Source organism: Mustelus asterias, chromosome 26 (genome assembly GCF_964213995.1).
Source record: "Mustelus asterias chromosome 26, sMusAst1.hap1.1, whole genome shotgun sequence".
Lineage (NCBI taxonomy): Eukaryota > Metazoa > Chordata > Chondrichthyes > Carcharhiniformes > Triakidae > Mustelus > Mustelus asterias.
Genome location: NC_135826.1, coordinates 40,999,590 through 41,019,792, shown reverse-complemented (window position 1 = coordinate 41,019,792; position 20,203 = coordinate 40,999,590). Strand labels below are relative to the sequence as shown.

General features: G+C 46.2%; 1 protein-coding gene across 2 annotated transcripts; it reads right to left on the bottom strand.

Annotated features, from left to right (window-relative positions):
- Positions 1 to 1,721: 1,721 nt before the first annotated feature.
- Positions 1,722 to 18,763, bottom strand: babam1 (BRISC and BRCA1 A complex member 1). Of its 2 annotated transcripts, XM_078198594.1 has the most exons (9): positions 18,499 to 18,763; positions 18,206 to 18,468; positions 16,469 to 16,527; positions 10,764 to 10,884; positions 10,032 to 10,110; positions 9,195 to 9,219; positions 7,397 to 7,526; positions 4,167 to 4,253; positions 1,722 to 3,085 (listed from the first exon to the last, which is right to left on the bottom strand). In XM_078198594.1, the coding sequence occupies exons 1-9, from the start codon at positions 18,755 to 18,757 to the stop codon at positions 2,885 to 2,887; spliced, it is 1,224 nt and encodes a 407-aa protein (XP_078054720.1). In that variant the 5' UTR covers positions 18,758 to 18,763; the 3' UTR covers positions 1,722 to 2,884. The 2 variants fall into 2 exon arrangements, with proteins under 2 accessions (XP_078054720.1, XP_078054719.1); XM_078198593.1 differs by having other exon boundaries at positions 18,206 to 18,763.
- Between the last annotated feature and the right edge of the window lie 1,440 nt (positions 18,764 to 20,203).

Below are 20,203 nucleotides of genomic sequence, written 5' to 3'. Positions count from 1 at the left end.
TACCTTTGGGAAAAGATATTGACTATCTAGCTGATCTGTGCCCCTCATTATTTTATAGACCTCTATAAGATCATCTTTCAGCCTTCAACACTCCAGAGAAAAAAGTCCCAGTCTACCCAGCCTCTCCTTACAACTCAAACCATCAAGTCCCGATAGCATTCTAGTAAGCCTCTTCTGCACTCTTTCTAGTTTAATATTCTTTCTATAATAGCGTGACCAAAACGGCACACAGTATTCCAAGTGTGGCCTTACCAATGTCTTGTACAACTTCAACAAGACGTCCCAACTCCTGTATTCAATGTTTTGACCAATGAAACCAAGCATGCGAATGCCTTCTTCACCACTCTGTCCACCTGTGACTCCACTTTCAACTCACTATGAACATGTACCCCTAGATCTCTCTGTTCTGTAACTCTCCCCAACACCCTACCATTAACTGAGTAAGTCCTGCCCTGGTTCGATCGACCAAAATGCATCACCTCGCATTTATCTAAATGAAACTCCATCTGCCATTCATCAGCCCACTGGCCCAATTGATCAAGATCACGTTGCAATCCGAGATAACCTTCTTCACTGTCTACTATGCCACCAATCTTGGTGTCATTTGCAAACTCACTAACCATGCCTCCTATATTCTCATCCAAATCATTGCTATAAATGACAAATAACAGTGGACCAGCACTGATCCCTGAGGCACACCGCTGGTCACAGGTCTCCAGTTTTAAAAACAACCCCCTACAACCACCCTCTAACTTCTATCAAGAAGTGGAGATGCCAGCGTTGGACTGGGGTAAACACAGTAAGAAGTCTCACAACACCAGGTTAAAGTCCAACAGGTTTATTTGGTAGCAAACGCCACTAGCTTTCGGAGCGCTGCTCCTTCATCAGGTGAGTGGGAGTTCTGTTCACAAACAGGGCACATAAAAGACACAAACTCAATTTACAAAATAATGGTTGGTGTGCGAGTCTTTACAGGTAATCAAGTCTTAAAGGTGCAGACAATGTGAGTGGAGAGAGGGTTAAGCACAGGTTAAAGAGATGTGTATTGTCTCCAGCCAGGATTGTTAAAAATCCATCTGGTTCACTTATGCAGTCTGTACCTAGTCTAGTCTACAAGTGGGTGGCACAGTGGTTAGCACTGCTGCCTCATTCGATTCTGAGCTTGGGTCACTGTCTGTGTGGAGTTTGCACATTCTCCCCGTGTCTGCATGGATTTCCTTCGGGGTGCTCCAGTTTCCTCCCACAGACGTGCTGGCTAGGTGCATTGACCCGAACAGGCACCCAAGTGTGGCAACTAGGGGAACTTCACAGTGTAATGTAAGCCTTACTTGTGATTAATAAATAAACTTTTATGTGACTCCAGGCCCACAGCAATGTGGTTGACTCTTAACTGTCCTTTGTAATGGCCGAGCAAGCCACTCAGTTCTACGGCCTTGAGACAAAAGTGACGCCCACATCCCTTGAAAGAATAAAGAAAAAAAACCCCAGTTGCTTTCCCTCTCAGACAGAAGCCAGCAGGAGAAACACCCAGGTCAAACTTGCAAACCAAACATCAAAGTGGTTGTGATCTTTCATGTGAGCAATCAGTAAGATGAGTCAAAAAGGTGAAAACTAGATAAAGACAAAGAAATAGATACGGAGAGGCTTGTGTGGGACATAAACACTGCACTGAATGGCCTGTTTTTGTTGAACATTTGATGTCACATTAAAGACTCCGCAAACTCTTTCAGTAGCTTTATTTTCTTGTTAAAAGCAAATAGAAATTGGCAATAATTGTTTTCCTTCAACACAGTTATATTTCTTTCGCCAGTCGTATTTTAAACCTCTTGAAAATCTTCATATCTAATGAATTACTCTGAAGTGCAAAGACTAAGGTAAGCACGGCAGCCATTATGCACAGTAATGTCACAAACATATCGGAATGAATCAGTCGGTAGCCAGAACCCACATGCTCTGCTTCCAATAGTGCCATGAAATCTTTAACATCAACTAGACTAGGCAGACAAGATCCTGATTGAACATCCTGCCCTAAGGTGACACAGCACTTCCCCCGGTGCTGCGCAAAGTGAGAGACTGGGTTACGTGCTCAACTCTCTGCAGTGGGTCCTGAAGCCAAGGCATTTCCAACGTAATGGGGAAATCTGCAGTCTAGCAGAAAGCGAGGATACTCTCAGGCCACTGCTCAACCTCAGTGTGAAAGAGCTCAGTGCGCAAGTACCCACTGTAGCACTTAACACATCCAGCCAAGGCCAGAATGGGCTGGAGTTACAGGGTGAGGCGTCTATATCCAAGCACGTTAGAGCCATTGAAACACAAGTCAGTTTTTCAACGTAGAGAAACAAGTGATGCTGATTGGAGGAATGAATATTGGGCAGGAGACTGGAGTGCATTTTACTCTTCTTCCAAAAGGTGCTCTGGGGTATAGGTCTATATAACACGGGGGGGGGGGGGGGGGGGGGAAGGAGGGGATGGCTGTATTAGTCGAGGGAATATCGGGATTGTCAGTCTGTGTTGAGGTGCATTGACATGTGTAAATATTGGTGCCAACTTGCTCACGATTTCCATCAGCACCCTTGTTTAAATTATACTATTTTCTAATTTCACAGAAAAAATGTCATCAATTGAGCTAGTTTGAGCAGGTAAAATTCAACCCACAACAACAGGAGAATAGTCCAGGAGCAGGAGGGTAGAAACAGCTCAGAGAAAAAACTGGTCACGTGTTATTGGGGATTCAACACAAGAAGCACTCAGATTTATTACGGAGCGAGGTTGCTCTGGAGGTTAACTGTAACCAACACCCTGTATAACACACAGACCCACATGGAGACTTCCCCAACATGTAGAGAGAGAGGGTTTTAATTCGCTTCTCGCTAATGTTCTCCCATCAAACAGTTGCTTCCACTTCCACTCCTTCCTCGTCCTCAAGCAGGCTATAAACCGCGTGGGTTTGAATGGGCCTCTGCAGCGGGTGTGCAAGTAACTTGGCCATGCAGTTATGTAGCTCTACGGCTTGACCAGTGAGTGACACATCGTACTTGTAGCTGGTCCCCTTAGTATCCAAGTTATTGAAAAATGAATAAGCTTCCTGTACAAACAAACAAATCCAAAATTAAACATGCATTCCAAGATCTGCATTGAAAAATTGATTGCGGTAAGTGTCTTGTCTGGAATTGGATTGGCTGGTCCCCTTGATCACCTTGGCCTCGCACCCACTCCGTAGACACAAGCACAAAGTCTAGGCTAACACATCCCACTGCAGTACTGAGGGAGTGCTGCATTATCAGAGGTGCTGTCAATCGAATCAATCATTAAATCAAGGCTCTGTTATCCCATGGCACTATCTGAAGAAAAGTTAAGAGTTCTCCTGGTATATCCCTGGCCTTACCCAAAAACACCAGAAATAGATAAAGAGGCTATGTATTCGATGACAGTTTGAGAGCTCTGATTGGTGGCTACAATTTCGTGACTGCATTTTGCTACAATTGTGATTTTTTAAAATTTGATTTTTGATTTGATTTGTTATCGTCACATGTATTAACATTCAGTGAGAAGTATTGTTTCTTGCGCGCTATACAGACAAAGCATACCGTTCATAGAGAAGGAAACGAGAGTGCACAGAGTGTAGTGTTACAGTCATAGCTAGAGTGCAGAGAAAGATCAACTTAATGCGAGGTAGGTCCATTCAAAAGTCTGACAGCAGCAGGGAAGAAGCTGTTCTTGAGTCGGTTGGTACGTGACCTCAGCCTTTTGTATCTTTTTCCCGATGGGAGAGAGAATGTCCGGGGTGCGTGGGGTCCTTAATTATGCTGACTGCTTTGCTGAGGCAGCAGGAAGTGTAGACAGAGTCAGTGGATGGGAGGCTGGTTTGCGTGATGGATTGGGCTACATTCACAACCTTTTGTAGTTCCTTGCGGTCTTGGACAGAGCAGGAGCCCATACCAAGCTGTGATACAACCAGAAAGAATGCTTTCTATGACAACAATGAAAAGCATGTCATTGGTGGTGAAATGCCTGAGGACCTCCTGAGATGTTGTATAAATTGGGGTTCATTCTTCACTGTCCCTCGGAAGATCCTGCACCAACTCGATTAAAAAGCTGCAGTATAAACAGGCCAAGAAAGAGGAAAAAGGCGCATGTGTGATAGAGAAATGCAAAACACTCCTTACCTTGCAGCCAGTCTCCTCCTCCATTTCTTCTGTCCCATTGTGAATGTAAATCACGTCAAAGAAAAAGTAAGGAGATTGCAGAATTTTCTGAGGAGAGAAGTGGAGAAACCACAGGGTTTACACCAGGCAGTGAAGGGTGAACATGTCACAACGAGTAACCTCCTGGCTCCTACAACAAGTGCCGCTTCTTAAAAAGCAGAAACAGTTGAGGCTACCTCATTGATGTTTTACGGCAAAGATAGATAGATTTTTGAATAATAAAAGGAATTAAGGGTTACGGCGAGCGGGTGGGTAAGTGGAGCTGAGTCCATGAAAAGATCTTACTGAATGGCGGAGCAGGCTTGAGGGGCCAGATGGCCTACTCCTGCTCCTAGTTCTTATGTTCTAAACCAGGCTTGTCACATCTTCAACCCAGGGAGGGGACTGGATACCAAATAATCACTAAGAGCAGATAACAAGACTGGAGCAAAAATTGACAAGTTTGTTGTGGGACAAGAGTATTCAGGGTTACAGAAGCAAGACAGGGTAAAGGTGATCGAGATACAGATTAGCCATGATCTAATTGAATGGCAGAGCAGGCTTGAGGCATCAAATGGCCTCCTCTTCTAATCAGTATTGAACCAGGCAGGTTTTACTCCAGGCTGAACACGTGGACTGCTGTTTACTTGTGACAAATGTCTTTGGTCTTACAGTGCATAATAAAGCCTTTCTATCCAATCAGATGGACAGGAAGCAGATACAAATGGAGCCAGAAGACTAATTTTGAGCGCTAAGATAAAGGAGGACACCGCCCTAAGTTCAGGGAGCCTGCAGTAAACCAATTTGAATGACGTGCCTCTGGTCAGTGCTGACGTGTAGGAATGTATGACTTTCAGCCAGTCTCGAAAGAATAAATATTGGAGTTTTGAAGAACTGAATCAAGGAGAAGAACAGAAGCAAGAAAGGAACCTCAAGCTGTAAGCGCGATGAAGTCTGAAGCTCTTTCCATGCCTGTCCAGCACAAGTGGATAGAGACACCCTTACAGGTCTATTAGATAAATATAAGTAGTTAAAATCTATGTTTGTAAACGTACATTGTACATTTATTGGGGAATAGAAGCATTGACTTGTGATGCAGTGTAAAAGAATCAGTCTTGTTGCAGTCATAAGTATTTTTTTACATTTTCCCAGTAAAAATGTGATTTGATTTAAAGATAAAGTTTTTGTGTCCATCAGTGAACTGGAACAAGGGTCTCCATTAACAATGTACATTCAGAATTTAAAAAATTGGGGCTGATGCTGAGATAGTTCCCACAGAGGGGATGGAGGCGAACAAATTTGGGGGACTAGTTGCAACACTGCCTGAAGAGACTTGCATTTCTATAGCGCCTCTCTTGAGAACATGAACAACAGGATCACCAATTTGTTCCTTTGTACCTGCTCCGCCATTCAATACAATCTACAGGCATCTGGAGTCGCAAGGACTGATTAGGGACAGTCAGCATGGCTTTGAGCGGAAAATCATGTCTCACAAATTTGATTGAGTTTTTTGAAGGGGGAACCAAGAAGGTAGATGAGGGCAGTGCAGTCGATGTTGTTTACATGGACTGCAGCAAGGCCTTTGACAACCTACATGGTAGGTTGTTGCATAAGGTTAAATCTCATGGGATCCAGAGTGAGGTAGCTAAATGGATACAAAATTGGCTTCTTGAAAGAAGCCAGAGGGTGGTTGTAGAGGATTGTTTTTCAAATTGGAGGCCTGTGACCAGCGGTGTGCCTCAGGGTTCGCTGCTGGGTCCACTGTTATTTGTCATTTATATTAATGATTTGGATGAGAATATAGGGGGCATGGTTAGTAAGTTTGCAGATTACACCAAGATTTGTGGCATAGTGTACGGTGAAGGTTATCTCGGATTGCAATGGGATCTGGATCAATTGGGCCAGTGGGCTGATGAATGGCAGATGGAGTTTAATTTAGACAAATGCGAGGTGATGCATTTTGGTAGATTGAACCAGGGCAGGACTTACTCAGTTAATGGTAGGGCATTGGGGAGAGTTACAGAACAAAGAGATCTAGGAGTACAGGTTCATAGCTCCTTGAAAGTGGAGTCACAGGTGGACAGAGTGGTGAAGAAGGCATTCAGCATGCTTGGTTTCATTGATCAGAACACTGAATAGGGGAGTTGGGACGTCTTGTTGAAGTTGTACAAGACATTGGTAAGGCCACACTTGGAATACTGTGTACAGGTCTGGTCACCCAATTATAGAAAGGATATTATTAAACTAGAAAAAGTGCAGAAGAGATTTACTGGGATGCTACCAGGACTTGATGGTTTGAATTATAAGGAGAGGCTGGATAGACTGGGACTTTTTTCTCTGGAGCGTAGGAGGCTGAGGGGTGACCTTATAGAGGTCTATAAAATAATGAGGGGCATAGATCAGCTAGAAAGTAAATATTTTCCCAAAGATAGGGGAGTCTAAAACTAGAGGGAATAGGATTAAGGTGAGAGGGGAGAGATACAAAAGGGTCCAGAGGGGCAATTTCTTTCTCACAGAGGGTGGTGAGAGTCTGGAACAAGCTGCCAGAGGTAGTAGTTGAGGTGGGTACAATTTTGTCTTTTAAAAAGCATTTAGACAGTTACATGGGTAAGATGGGTATAGAGGGATATGGGCCAAATGCGGGCAATTGGGATTAGCTCAGGGGTTTTTAAAAAAAAAAGGGCGGCATGGACAAGTTGGGCCGAAGGGCCTGTTTCCATGATGTAAACCTCTATGACCATGACAATCATGGCTGATCTTCATCGTTCTACCCACTTCCCCAATCCCGCCATTCCCTTAGTGCCCAATAATCCACCGATTTCAGACGTGAATACACTCCAGGGTGGGGCATCCACACCTCTCTGGGGCAGAGAATTCCTCAGATCCACAACCACTGAGTGAAGGATTTTTTCCTCCCCAACGTCCTGAATGACTGACTAGGAATTCCGAGACTTTTTCACTCTGTAATGACAGCCATTTGCAAAGAGCAAGATCTGACAAACAGTCATGTAAGAAATAAACCCCCCCCCCGCGCCCCCCCCCGCCTTCAAATACTCATGCATGAAGATTGGCCACTTGAGTGAAGCAGCAGAAAGCAGATATTGGCCCTCTCCCAGCATCATTCAGCCAGATTTTGGCTGGAGCACGCAGGGAGACAGAGATATAATTAACACGAGGTTCAGGCAGGAAGAGAAATCTCATTCCTTACTCACATTGAGTCGCTCAATGGAGACGGACTGCGGGTGGCAGGGTGTTCGAATGTAGACCAGAATCATCCGGACAATGTATGGTGGTGGGATAGTCTGAACATTTTCCGTGACCGGCAGTTCAATCTTCTGCTGTCTGCGGGATGAGATTAAAAACAAACTGGTCACAGCAATAAATTCTCAGAGGTTGATAATGACGATTGAGAGAGCAAGAGCATCAAAGCTGCACTTATTGGTCTCTTCCCCAAGACCGGAAAGAGTGCTTGGTCACTGAGATGTTTGGCTGTGATTCCCGCTCCTCTAATGTCAAATAATTTGCAGGACCTACAGTCCAGGTGTGGCGAGAATGTCCATGATTCGCTGCAAAGCCAGGCAGCCATCGCTAAAAGCCTCACCCTAGCCCTGAATAATAATACTGCTGAATAGGATACTCTCGGATTGGCTGGACCAATATTAGTAATTGGTTCAGCAATGTCTCTCATTCGACCCTGAATCACAGTCAGCCATGGCTCCGTGTATAGCACTCTCTACCTTCTGAGGTTGTGGGCTCGAATCCCACTAGAGCACAAAAGCTAGGCTGCCACCCCAGCGCAGTACGGAGGAAGTGCTACCTTGTCAAGAGATGCCGTCTTTCAGATGATGTGGAGATGCCAGTGTTGGACTGGGGTGGGCACAGTAAGAAGACTCACAACACCAGGTTCAAGTCCAACAGGTTTATTTGCTACCACGAGCTTTCAGAGCACGGCCCCTTCATCAGGTGAGGGGGAGCAGTGCTCCGAAAGCTCGTGATACCAAATAAACCTGTTGGACTTTAACCTGGTGTTGTGAGACTTCTTAATGTCTTTCAGCTGAGATGTTCAACAGATGATAAAGGCAAAATCCTGCGGATGCTGGAATCTGAAACAAAAACAGAAAATGCTGGAAAAACTCAGCAGGTCTGACAGCATCTGTGGAGAGAGAATAGAGCCAATGTTTCAAGTGAATGACCCTTCGTCAGAGCTTTTTCAGACGATTTTGGGTGTTTTCCAGACTATACGACTGCCGGCCATGGGATCTGATGAAGTGTCATCCAGAAACATTGGCTCTATTCTCTCTCCACAGATACCGTCAGATCTGCTGAGATTTTCCAGCATTTTCTGTTTTTGTTCAGCAGATGATCCGTCTGCCCTCTCAGACGGATGTAGAAGACTATGTATCGCTATTTTGAAGAATAGGGGAGTTCTCCCAATATTTATCCCTGAATCGACATCACCTAGCAGACTCTCTGGTGGTTATTACATTGCTTTTTATCGGTGTTTCCAATGCACAACTTGGCTGCTGTGTTTCCTCCGGTACAACACTGACTGCATTCCATTGGCTAGAACACACTTCTGGTCACCCTGAGGTCCTACGAAGCGCCACAGAAATGCATTCCAATCTTCGTTGCAACCTCTGAACGGTAACACCCATTGTCACTGCGTCCCAATAGGGAATTTTCTATGTCAAAGGCAGTTATTACTTTCACGTTCAATTCCCCATTGATCAATAAGCCCAGAGGGCAGTTTATCTTTTTAAAAATGAAAGGTAATTGGAGCAAAACCCAGATTCAGCTGGTAACTCAAACCAGTACAAGAACTTCCCTCACCCTGCCCCCCACATCCCAGCCAAAAGCAGCATATAGCAAAGCAACATTGGACACCCCGACCCAGACGCTGGACACCCCGACCCAGACGCTGGACACCCCGACCCAGACGCTGGACACCCCAACCCAGACGCTGGACACCCCGACCCAAGCACAACTCCATTAAATAATCTTGAGACTCACATGAGATTAAATAGTCCATCCAGATCTGAAAATAGACTTTAAGGAAAAGAATAAGGAATTACATAACATCTACACAGCACAGAAACTGGCCATTCAACCCAATTGATTCTTGGTGTTAGACAGTGACAGACCCATCCCCACCAGTACTGTACCCCAGTGTTATACAGTGACAGACCCGTCCCCACCAGTACTGTACCCCAGTGTTATACAGTGACAGACCCGTCCCCACCAGTACTGTACCCCAGTGTTATACAGTGACAGACCCGTCCCCACCAGTACTGTATCCCAGTGTTATACAGTGACAGACCCATCCCCACCAGTACTGTATCCCAGTGTTATACAGTGACAGACCCATCCCCACCAGTACTGTACCCCAGTGTTATACAGTGACAGACCCATCTCCACCAGTACTGTACCCCAGTGTTATAGTGACAGACCTGTCCCCACCAGTACGGTACCCGTGTTATACAGTGACAGATCCGTCCCCACTAGTACTGTACCCCAGTGTTATACAGTGACAGACCCGTCCCCACCAGTACTGTACCCCAGTGTTATACAGTTGGAAGTCTTCACTTCAGACCCAACACAGGTTCAGAAGGTCAGAATCTATTATATTACTGGAAACTTTTCACTGTTTTCTCAATGTGAAACTTGGAGATGTATTGGCAGTTCATCTACTCCCAATAACAACTGCACAGAGCATTCCACACAGGGGTTTCACATCTTAAAGTCAATACATTCTCCAATACCAGGCATTGGATGGAGATTAAATGTAGAGTTTTGCAGTGACGCTGTACTCCATACCAGGGGATTTTTACATCCATTGCAAAAGGATACTGAATGACTCACAGACGTTGGTATCCAGGTCATACAGGCAGCTGCAAACCTCCCGGGGGTCGGAGGTGAATCCTGACAACTGGAAGGAGAGAAAGTCCATGTGTAATAGCTAACATCACACACCACTACTAGAGGACAACCTGCTTAATGAGACTTAATCTCTCACGAATATTCAATAATATTGCATTCTAGTGGCCTGAGCTTGTCAATACACCATGACCAGGGGCGGCACAGTGGTTAGCACTGCTGCTTCACAGCGCCAGGGACCTGGGTTCGATTCCCGGCTCGGGTCACTGTCTGTATGGAGTTTGCACGTTTTCCTCGTGTCTGCGTGGGTTTCCTCCGGGTGCTCCGGTTTCCTCCCACAGTCCAAAAATGCGCTGGTGAGGTGCATTGACCGTGCTAAATTCTCCCTCAGTGTACCCGAAAAGGCGCCGGAGTGTAGCGACTAGGGGATTTTCACAGTAACTTCATTGCAGTGTTAATGTAAGCCTACTTGTGACTAATAAATAAACTTTCATTTTTAACTGTTGCCATGGCAAAACTGAGTGGGAAGGTAAAAGACAGAAAATCATCAACAGTCAACAAATGATTTGTTGGTTGGTTGGTCGTTGATGAACAGGTAAGATTCATTCCAATGGAGACCACTGGAGTGAGGGGGTCAGAGTTATCTAGGGGGCCTATTGTGCAGGTTCCCACCGCCCCCTGCCCGAGTTTAGACATTGCTCTTACCCAAGTCACCTCGTCATTCACCACCACGAGGGCAAACTCGTGCCGCTTGTCAATCTTGTGCTTTGTCCGGACAAACATTTCAATCATTTTCTGAGCAATATTTAATGCATTTGTTTTTGAACTGAAGAAAGAAAAAGAACCAAAATCAAATTCAACAATTCCCAATACTTGATCAAAATCAACCCCAATAACAACCCCCTCCCCACCCTGTCCAATAAGCTGTCAAGCCAATTCATTACTATAGAATCTCCACATAGGATGACATTCAGCCCATCATTCCTATGCTAGCTCTTTGAAAGAGCTATCCGATTAGCTCCTCCCTGCTGCTCTTTCCCCATAGCCCTGAATATTTTCCCCTTCAATGTATCATCTGATTGAGCTTTGAAAGTTCCTATTGAATTTACTTCTACTTATCAGCCCGAGCCTGTGTGCTGTCCAGGTTTTGCTGTATCTAGGCATGAACTGCTTCAGTATCTGAGGAGTTGTGAATGGTGCTGAACATTGTGCAATCATCGCCGAACATCCCCACTTCTGACCTTATGACGGATGGAAAGTCATTGATGAAGCAGCTGAAGAGGGTTGAAAGTACTTCAGTCTCTTGGGAACTCCTGCAGCAACACCCTGGAGCTGGGATGACTGGCCTCCAACAACCATAACAACGTAACCATAACAACCACCCTCATCGAGGTATGACTCCATCCATTGGAGAGTTCTCCCCGATTTCCATTGTTACTAGGATTCCTTGATGTCACACTCGGTCAAACGCTGCTTTGATTCCAAGACTGAGACTCTAACATCACCTCCGGGATTTAACTCACTTGTACATATTTCAGCCAAGTTTATAATGAGGCCTGGAGCTGAATGGTTCCAGTAGAACACAAACTGAGCATCAGTGAACAGGTTATTTTGTTTTAAAACACAACTGGTTCATTTAACATAATGTTTACTTATATAACAGGAAATGGTGAAGAAATGTGCAGTTGCCATTCTTTATTTAGATAATGGGCCACTTCATGTATATTCTGGTCTTCTGCATTTGCTCATTTTTTCCCCTTTTAATCGTTTTTGCAAATCGTGATACTCTAAGGGTGGCACAGTGGTTAACACTGCTGCCTCCCAGGGCCAGAGACCCGGGATCCATTCCCAGGTTGGGTCACTGTCTGCACGTTCTCCCCGTGTCTGCGTGGGTTTCCTCCGGGTGCTCCGGTTTCCTCCCACAGCCCAAAGATGTGCGGGTTAGGTTGATTGACCGTGCTAAATTGACCCTAGTTTCGGGGGGGGGGATTAGCAGGGTAAATATGTGAGGTTACGGGGATAGGGTGGGATTTTGTTGGTGCAGGCTCGATGGGCCGAATGGCCTCCTTCTACACTGTAGGGTTTCTAAGAGTCATCTCCCCCTCCTGAACGGAATGGAACTGAAGTTTTCAGTTGTGTGTGATTCTACAAACTAATTTCTCTCTTCAACTGAGACTTGTTCTTCAGCAGCTGTGGCCAAGAATTCAATTGAATTGGGAGATCTTTCTTTTGTCAGAACTGAAAGGCCTTGCAAAAGAATGGGTACCACCGTTTGATCCAGATACGCATGAATCGGGAGGGATAGCAGATCCACTCTCTGTTCAGATGTTTTCTCCATATTCGATTTTTCATTCTCAGCTATCCTCTGCACGTTGAGAGAGAGACCATATTCTACGTGGATTTTCTGGTATCTGTCCTTCCAGGTTTGGTTCTGCAAGTGTATCGCAATGCTCTTCCGCCATGTTAGTTGTCCGAGTGTCCCTTGATAGCGCTGCTGACAGGGTTGTCTTCGTTGGAGCAGAGAAGACTGAGGGGGCGACCTGATCGAGATGTTCAAGATTATGAGGGGTGGACAGGGAGCAACTGTTCCCCTTAGTTGAAGGGTCAGTCATGAGGAGACACAAGTTAAAAGTGAGGGGTGGGAGGTTTAGGGGGGGATTTGAAGAAAACCTTTTTTACTCAGAGGGTGGTGACGGTTTGGAATGCGCTGCCTGGGAGGGTGGTGGAGGCGGGATGCCTCACATCCTTTAAAAAGTACCTGGATGAGCACTTAACACGCCACAACATTCAAGACTATGGACCAAGTGCTGGCAAATGGGATTAGGTGGGCAGGTCAGCGCCTTTCATGCGTCAGTGCAGACTCAGAGTGATAGAGGTTTACAGCATGGAAACAGGCCCTTTGACCCAACTTGTCCATGCCGCCCTTTTTTTTAAAAACCCAGATGGGCGGAAGGGCCTCTTCTGTACTGTAGCATTCTGTGATTCTGTGAATTCCATCATTTTGCCAATGATTGCAAGGGGCAGTAAGTGGTTGGACTGGGTTAGTCCTCTCCTTGTGCACAGTACAGGCTGGGCTTTTTTTGACTTCATCAGGTAGATACCAGGATTTTAGCTGCACTGGAAAAGCTTGACTCAAGTTGCAGCTACTTTTGGCACACATATCCACAACACTGCAGCCAGGATGTTGCTGGAGCTCAGCCTTCGCTGTATTCAGTGTGTTCAGCTGCTTCATGCTATCATGTGGAGTGATTCAAACTGGCTGAAAATCAGCAGCTCTCGGGAGGGCGACACCAGAGATAAAACCTCACACCAGGGGTTTTTTCCAACATAACAACACCTCCACAGTAAGTTCTAAAAACCCAATGACAGCAATATCTGCCGACACTATAGTTAAGAAAGCCCACCAACGCCTCTACTTTCTCAGAATACTAAGGAAATTTGGCATGTCAGCTACGACTCTCACCAACTTTTACAGATGCACCATAGAAAGCATTCTTTCTGGTTGTATCACAGCTCGGTCTGGGCTCCTGCTCTGCCCAAGACCGCAAGGAACTACAAACGTGAATGTAGCCCAATTCATCACGCAAACCAGCCTCCCATCCATTGACTCTGTCTACACTTCCCGTTGCCCCGGCAAAGCAGCCAGCATAATTAAAGACCGCGCGCACCCCGGACATTCTCTCTTCCATCTTCTTCCTTTGGGAAAAAGATACAAAAGTCTGAGGTCACGTACCAACCGACTCAAGAACAGCTTCTTCCCTGCTGCTGTCAGACTTTTGAATGGACCCACCTTGCATTGCGTTGATCTTTCTCTACACCCTAGCTATGACTGTAACACTACATTCTGCACTCTCTCCTTTCCTTCTCTATGAACGGTATGCTTTGTCTGCATAACTCGCAAGAAACAATACTTTTCACTGTATGTTAATACATGTGACAATAATAAATCAAATCAAATCAAAAACCCTCCTCACTTGATCAAATCAGTGATCAAACACAATAGTATCTACCCACCCGGTCAGCAGCATACTTCCTCCACACTCAAAGCCAAACCTGACTATTTAGACCCGTGATCAAAGACTAGAATCTTTAAGATCTTGAGGAGTACTGACAGGGTGGATCTGGAGAGGATGCTTCCTCATGTCCAAGAATCGTAGAATCTTACAGTGCAGGAGGAGGCCATTTGGCTCATAGAGTCAGCACCGACCACAATCCCACCCAGGCCCTATCCCCATAACCCCATTCATTTACCCTAGTCCCCCTGACACTAAGGGGGGCAATTTAACATGGCCAATCCACCTAACCCGCACATCTTTCAAAATACATCGGCGAATCTAGAATTAGGAACCACGGTTTAAAAATAAGATGTCGCTCCTTTAAGACTGAGCTGAGGAGATTTTCTTTCTCTCAGAGGGGCACGAGTCTCTGGAACTTTCTTCCTCAAAAGGCAATGGAAGCAGAGTCTCTGTTTAAGGCAGAGCTGGATAGATTCTTAATTAATGAGGGGATGAAAGATTATTGGGGGTCGGCAGGAATATGGGGTCGAGGTTACAATCAGATCGGCCATGATCTTGTTGAATAGTCGAGCAGATTCGAAGGGCCGAGTGGCCTACTCCGGCTCCTAATTTGTATTGGACAGACATGTCAACAAGCTTGTCCAGGAAGTGGTGAGAACGTGGAACTACCCACTGTAGGAAGCAGTTGAAGCAAATAGATGCATTTAATGGAGGCTGGACTAGCATTTGTGGGGGAAGGTTACAATGATAAATTTGGAGAGTGTTTGAGTTCAGCCGAAACACAGCATGGACCGGTTGGGCCACTGGCCTGATTCTGTAGCCAATACAATCCTAAATGTGATTTCTAAATTACATGGCACAGACTGATCAAATACTAAACATTACCACCCAAATCACATCTGTACGATAATTAGGTAAATTTACAGAACAGGAACCGGTTATTTTCATGCTCCAGATGAACCTCCTCCTATAGTCATGTTGGAATTGTTTAGAACTTTGCTGAGGCCACAGCTGGAGTACTGTGTGCAGTTCTGGTCACCACATTATCGGAAGGATGTGATTGCACTGGAGGGGGTGCAGAGGAGATTCACCAGGATGCTGCCTGGGATGGAGCGTTTGAGTTATGAAGAGAGGTTGGATAGGTTTGGGTTGTTTTCATTGGAGCAGAGAAGACTGAGGGGCGACCTGATCGAGGTGTTCAAGATTATGAGGGACATGGACAGAGTGAATAAGGAACAGCTGTACCCCTTAGTTGAAGGGTCAGTCACGATGGGACATAGGTTCAAGGTGAGGGGTAGGAGGCTTAGGGGGGATTTGAAGAAAAGCTTTTTTACCCAGAGGGCGGTGACGGTCTGGAATGCGCTGCCTGGGAGGGCGGTAGAGCCGGGATGCCTCACATCCTTTAAAAAGTATCTGGATGAACACTGTCTTATATTCACGGCCCCTGGATTTGCCTCTGCATTTTTCCTATTAGCACTTGGCACATCATAACATTCAGGGCTATGGGCCAAGTGCTGGTAAATGGGATTAGGTGGGAGATCAGGTGTTTCTAATGTGTCAGTGCAGACTCGATGGGCCGAAGGGCATCTTCTGTGCTGTATGATTCTATACAAATCTGCAATAGCCTCTGAGTCTTTGTGTGTTTGTCCAGCTTTGCAATTAATGCATCCATGCCATTTGTCTCAACCACTCCTGGTGGTAGCGAGTTCCACATTCTCACCACTCCCTGCGTAAAGATATTCTTCCCGAATGGATTTATTAGTCACTGTCTTATATTCATGACCCCTAGATTTGCCTCTGCATTTTTTCTATTAGCTCTGAGGAGAGGTTGGTGAAACTTGGTTTGTTCTCACTGGAGTGACGGAGGTTGAGGGGAGACCTGATAGACGTCTACAAGATTATGAGAGGCAGGGACAGAGTGGATAGTCAGAAGCTTTTTCCCAGGGTGGAAGAGTCAATTACTAGGGGGCACAGGTTTAAGGTGCAAGGGGCAAGACTTAAAGGAGATGTACGAGGCAGATTTTTTACACAGAGTAGTAGGTGACTGGAACTTGTTGCCGGCGGAGGTAGTGGAAGCGGATACGGTCGTGACTTTTAAGGGGCGTCTTGACAAGCACATGAATAGGATGGGAATAGAGGGATATGATCCCTGGAAGGTAGGGTGTTTTAGTTAAGTCGGGCAGCATGGTGGGTGCAGGCTTGGAGGGCCAAAGGGCCTATTGCTGTGCTGTAATTTTCTTTGTTCTTATCAAACACTTCCATAATTTTAAAGACCTCTATTAGGTGAACCCCCCCCCCCCCCCCCACCCCAACCTCCAGCTTTCTGAACCCCAGCTTGTTCAGCAGACGATGACAGAAGGCGAGTTCAAAAACATTAGCATGAAGAGGCCTAACCCATTCATCGAATCCAGCTTCTGCAGTGACATCTCCTCTGAAAGGTCCAAACAGATGATCTGGAAAGAGAATGAGGAGAACCTGAGATGTGTCTCTGCGTCATAAGCAGACAGTTGGCACACGCAGACCGACCGGAATAACCCAAACAAACTGTCCACCCAGTAACGCATCACAGTCAATAACTAGCCAAGCCCTTCTTCAGGAATGAGGGAATGTTCTATGAGGATGGATTGCGTAAACTATACTTTCAATCTTCCTAAACTGCAAGGAATATGAGCTGGTCTCAGTGAAACATGAAATTCTTGAGGAGGCAAATAAAAGTTGAACATTTCAGATCTGTGATCTTTCACCAGATGTGTTCTGACAAAAGATCACTTGCCTGAATATGAACTTGTTTTGTCTCCTCCAAAGATGCCGCGTGAACAACCAAATAGTTCCAGCATTTTCTGTTTATATTTCAGATTTTCAGCACCCTTAATATTTAGTTTCACAGAATTAATGCCGGGAGGATGTTTCCCCCTGAATCACGTGTCTCGAACTCATGGTCACAGTCTCAGAGTAAGAGTTCAGCCATTTAGGACTGAGATGAGGACAAATTTCTTTACTCAAAAGATTATGAATCTTTTGAATTCTCTAATCCAGAGGGCAATGAACGCTCAGTTGTTAAGCAATTTCAAAGCTGGGCTCAGTAGAATTTTGGATACTAAGAGAACCGGGGATATGGGATAGTGCGAGAAATTGGAACTGAGATAGAAGATTAGCAATGTTCCGAATGAATGGAAGAGCTGACTGGCTTATACCTGCTCCTCTTTCTTATGCCCTTACACAGCTCAACTTAGTCGCTCCAGACATAATTTCCATTTTGAAAGATAAAAGGTTTGGAGTGCGTTGCAATTCATGGTTCAGGTACCGTGTGCGAGTGATTGTAGCTTGAGAAGTGGGTCAAGTTAAAAGGGTTTGGTTGAAGAGTTCTGATTGGAAGCCAAGAAATAGCAGTCGAGTCGTGACTCTGCTGTACTGATTGCCTTTCTCTCACGGGATGCATTTCCTACATCTCCCCTACAATGCTACAGGCAGTGACAGCTTTCACGTTACCCTTACTGCTCACAAATAGAACATATGAAAAGATTGGGAGGAGTCCATTCAGCTCAACAAGCCGAATGCTTTCTACAGATGTCCAAATTTCATACTGTTTGCTAAATCATTTATACCAAGACCTGCTAAAAATAAATAAAGAAGCACTTCACACTCCTACATTTCACATCACTGGCAGTTTAACTTCCTTCATACAATCCTCAAATGGTCTCAGATCAGTAACTGGCAACTTTCACAGAACATTGTTTTCTTTTAAATCCGAAAGATCCACGAACCCTCTACAACCACTTATGTATTCAGTGTTTTTTTTGGTGAAGCGTCGCAGCATAACCTGCGGTACGGCAGCAGTGGTTAGCAATGCTGCCTCACAGCACCGGGGACCCAGGTTTGATTCCCGGTTTGGGTGACTGTGCGAAGTTTGCATGTTCTCCCAGTGTCTCTCCTCCGGGTGCTCCGGTTTCCTCCCACAGTCCGAAAGACGTGCTGGTTAGGTGCATTGACCGTGCTAAATTCTCCCTCAGTGTACCCGAACAGGCGCCGGAGTGTGGCGACTAGGGGATTTTCACAGTAACTTCATTGCAGTGTTAATGTAAGCCTGCTTGTGACACTAATAATTAAACTCTAAAGGTCAATTGAACTCACCACTTTCTCCGGACAGTTAACCTTCGGAGTCCTGATTTGAGTCTCAGGCTGGGGGTGGCTTTGGAACGGTGTTGGGAGCTGGAGCTGGGGCTGAAACTGGGGTTGACTTTGTGACTGGGGCAGGAATGGAGCTTGGCCTGAGGGAGCAGGCTGGTTTTGGAACTGGGGCTGGCTCTGAGACTGGGGCAGGGACTGGGGTTTAGCCTGGGGCTGGCTTTGGGGCTGGGGCTGGGTTTGGGGCTGGGTTTGGGGTTGATTTGGGGGTTGGGGCTGGAATGGCGGCAGGCTGTGAGCCTGGGCCTGAGCCTCCTGCTCCTGGTGCCTCCTCCGGCTGCTCCTGGTCCTTCCCCCGACCCCCGGGCTCTCAGTCCCGGCCTCGCCATCGCCCTCCCTGCTGCCGGCCTGCGCCCCTTGCCCAGGCGGATCCTGCCTGTCCTCCGCCCCCTCGGGGTTGGAGCGGGTGCTGGGTCTCTGCTCCATCGGGCCTGAAGCCTCGGGCTCGGGTTCCGAGCCGGCCGGCGCCTCCCTCCCGTCCTCAGCGGCCGCCGCCATCTTTGATGGGGGAGCAGAGAGCGGAAGCGAGGGGGAGAGACTGGCCGCGCGGGGGTTTCTGGGGATTGTAGTTTCTTCCGCCTTTTGGCCCGGCCGCGCCTGCGCAGGAAGGACTACAATCCCAGAGTGCAGCACGGCGCGGCCCTGCCCTGGCCGCCAGGCATTGTGGGGGATGTAGTTCCTAATCCGGTTCCGGTCATTGCGGCCAATAGCGAAGAAACTACAATTCCCAGAGGACACTGCGGTAGCTCAAGTTCCTGCCCATGTTCCAGTCCCCAGTATTAACATCTAACTGTCTTTATGATTAGAGATCCCGTCCAAATCCGTTTTTTAAATCATGCACTTTACTAATTCCAACATCAAATATCAATAGGTTGTGGCAAAGAAGGAACTCCTGCGTTATTTCCATTCTAATAGACTAGGAGGGTTGAGTTATTGTTTCCCAGACTCTATTGTTGTCAATATGGGATGGGTAGGGCAAGTTATATTTCCCAGTTTTGTCTATTCTATTTCTCATAGAATCATAGAATCCTACAGTGCAGAAGGAGGCCATTTGGTCCATCGAGTCTGCACTAACCACAACCCACCCAGGCCCTATCCCCATAACCCCATGCATTTACCCTGCTAGTCCCCCTGACACTAAGGGGCAATTTAGCATAGCCAATCCACCTAACCCACACATCTTTGGACTGTGGGAGGAAACTGGAGCACCCGGAGGAAACCCACGCAGACACGGGGAGAACGTGCAAACTCCACACAGACAGTGACCCAAGCTGGGAATCGAAACCAGGTCCATGGCGCTGTGAGGCAGCAGTGCTAACCCACGCCATATCTCATGCCAGCATCTCAACCTCATATGATTTAAAGGCATCACTTTCTGCCTATTTATATTTGTTTGGAGATGCAGTTGAAAATATAAACCTTAGCAGGGATATGTGGAGAGAGCAGGTTGGCCACTTCTTTGTAATCTGATTGGCCCATTGGCCTCCTTCTCCTCTGTGCCTAGAGGCAATGATGGGGAAGAAGCACAAAATCCATAAAACATCTCACGGTCTCTACTGAAGGGATTTTAATTACGTTTTGTTGTTTGTGCCATGATGATGCAGTTCACAAATAAATTAATGTCCTCGAAGTTTACAGCACAAAAAGCGGCCCTTTGGCCCATCATGCCTGTGACAGCCACTAAGCACCGATCTATCCTAATCCCATTTTCCAGCACCTGATCCGTAGCTTTGTTTGCATCAACTAGACATTGCATATCAGTCATGTTGCATAATCAAATCCAGCGAGCAACTTCCTTTCTATATAGAGAACCTGCATTTATATAACGCCTTCAACAATCTCATCGCATCCTAAAGCATTTCATGACAGATAAATAGTTTCTGAAGGAGTTTACAGTCACCATTGAGGGAAAACAACCATAGCCATATATGGTAATGAGATGAA

What these genes read in the sequence shown, in the direction of transcription:
- babam1 (XM_078198593.1), bottom strand. Translation starts at nt 18,757, where the DNA reads ATGGCGGCGGCCGCTGAGGACGGGAGGGAGGCGCCGGCCGGCTCGGAA. An exon ending in AAGCTGGATTCGATGAATGG is followed by an intron (nt 10,885 to 16,468) that starts GTTAGGCCTCTT and finishes TTCTTTCTTCAG; the next exon opens with TTCAAAAACAAATGCATTAA. An exon ending in GATGGACTATTTAATCTCAT is followed by an intron (nt 7,527 to 9,194) that starts GTGAGTCTCAAG and finishes CTCATCCCGCAG; the next exon opens with ACAGCAGAAGATTGAACTGC.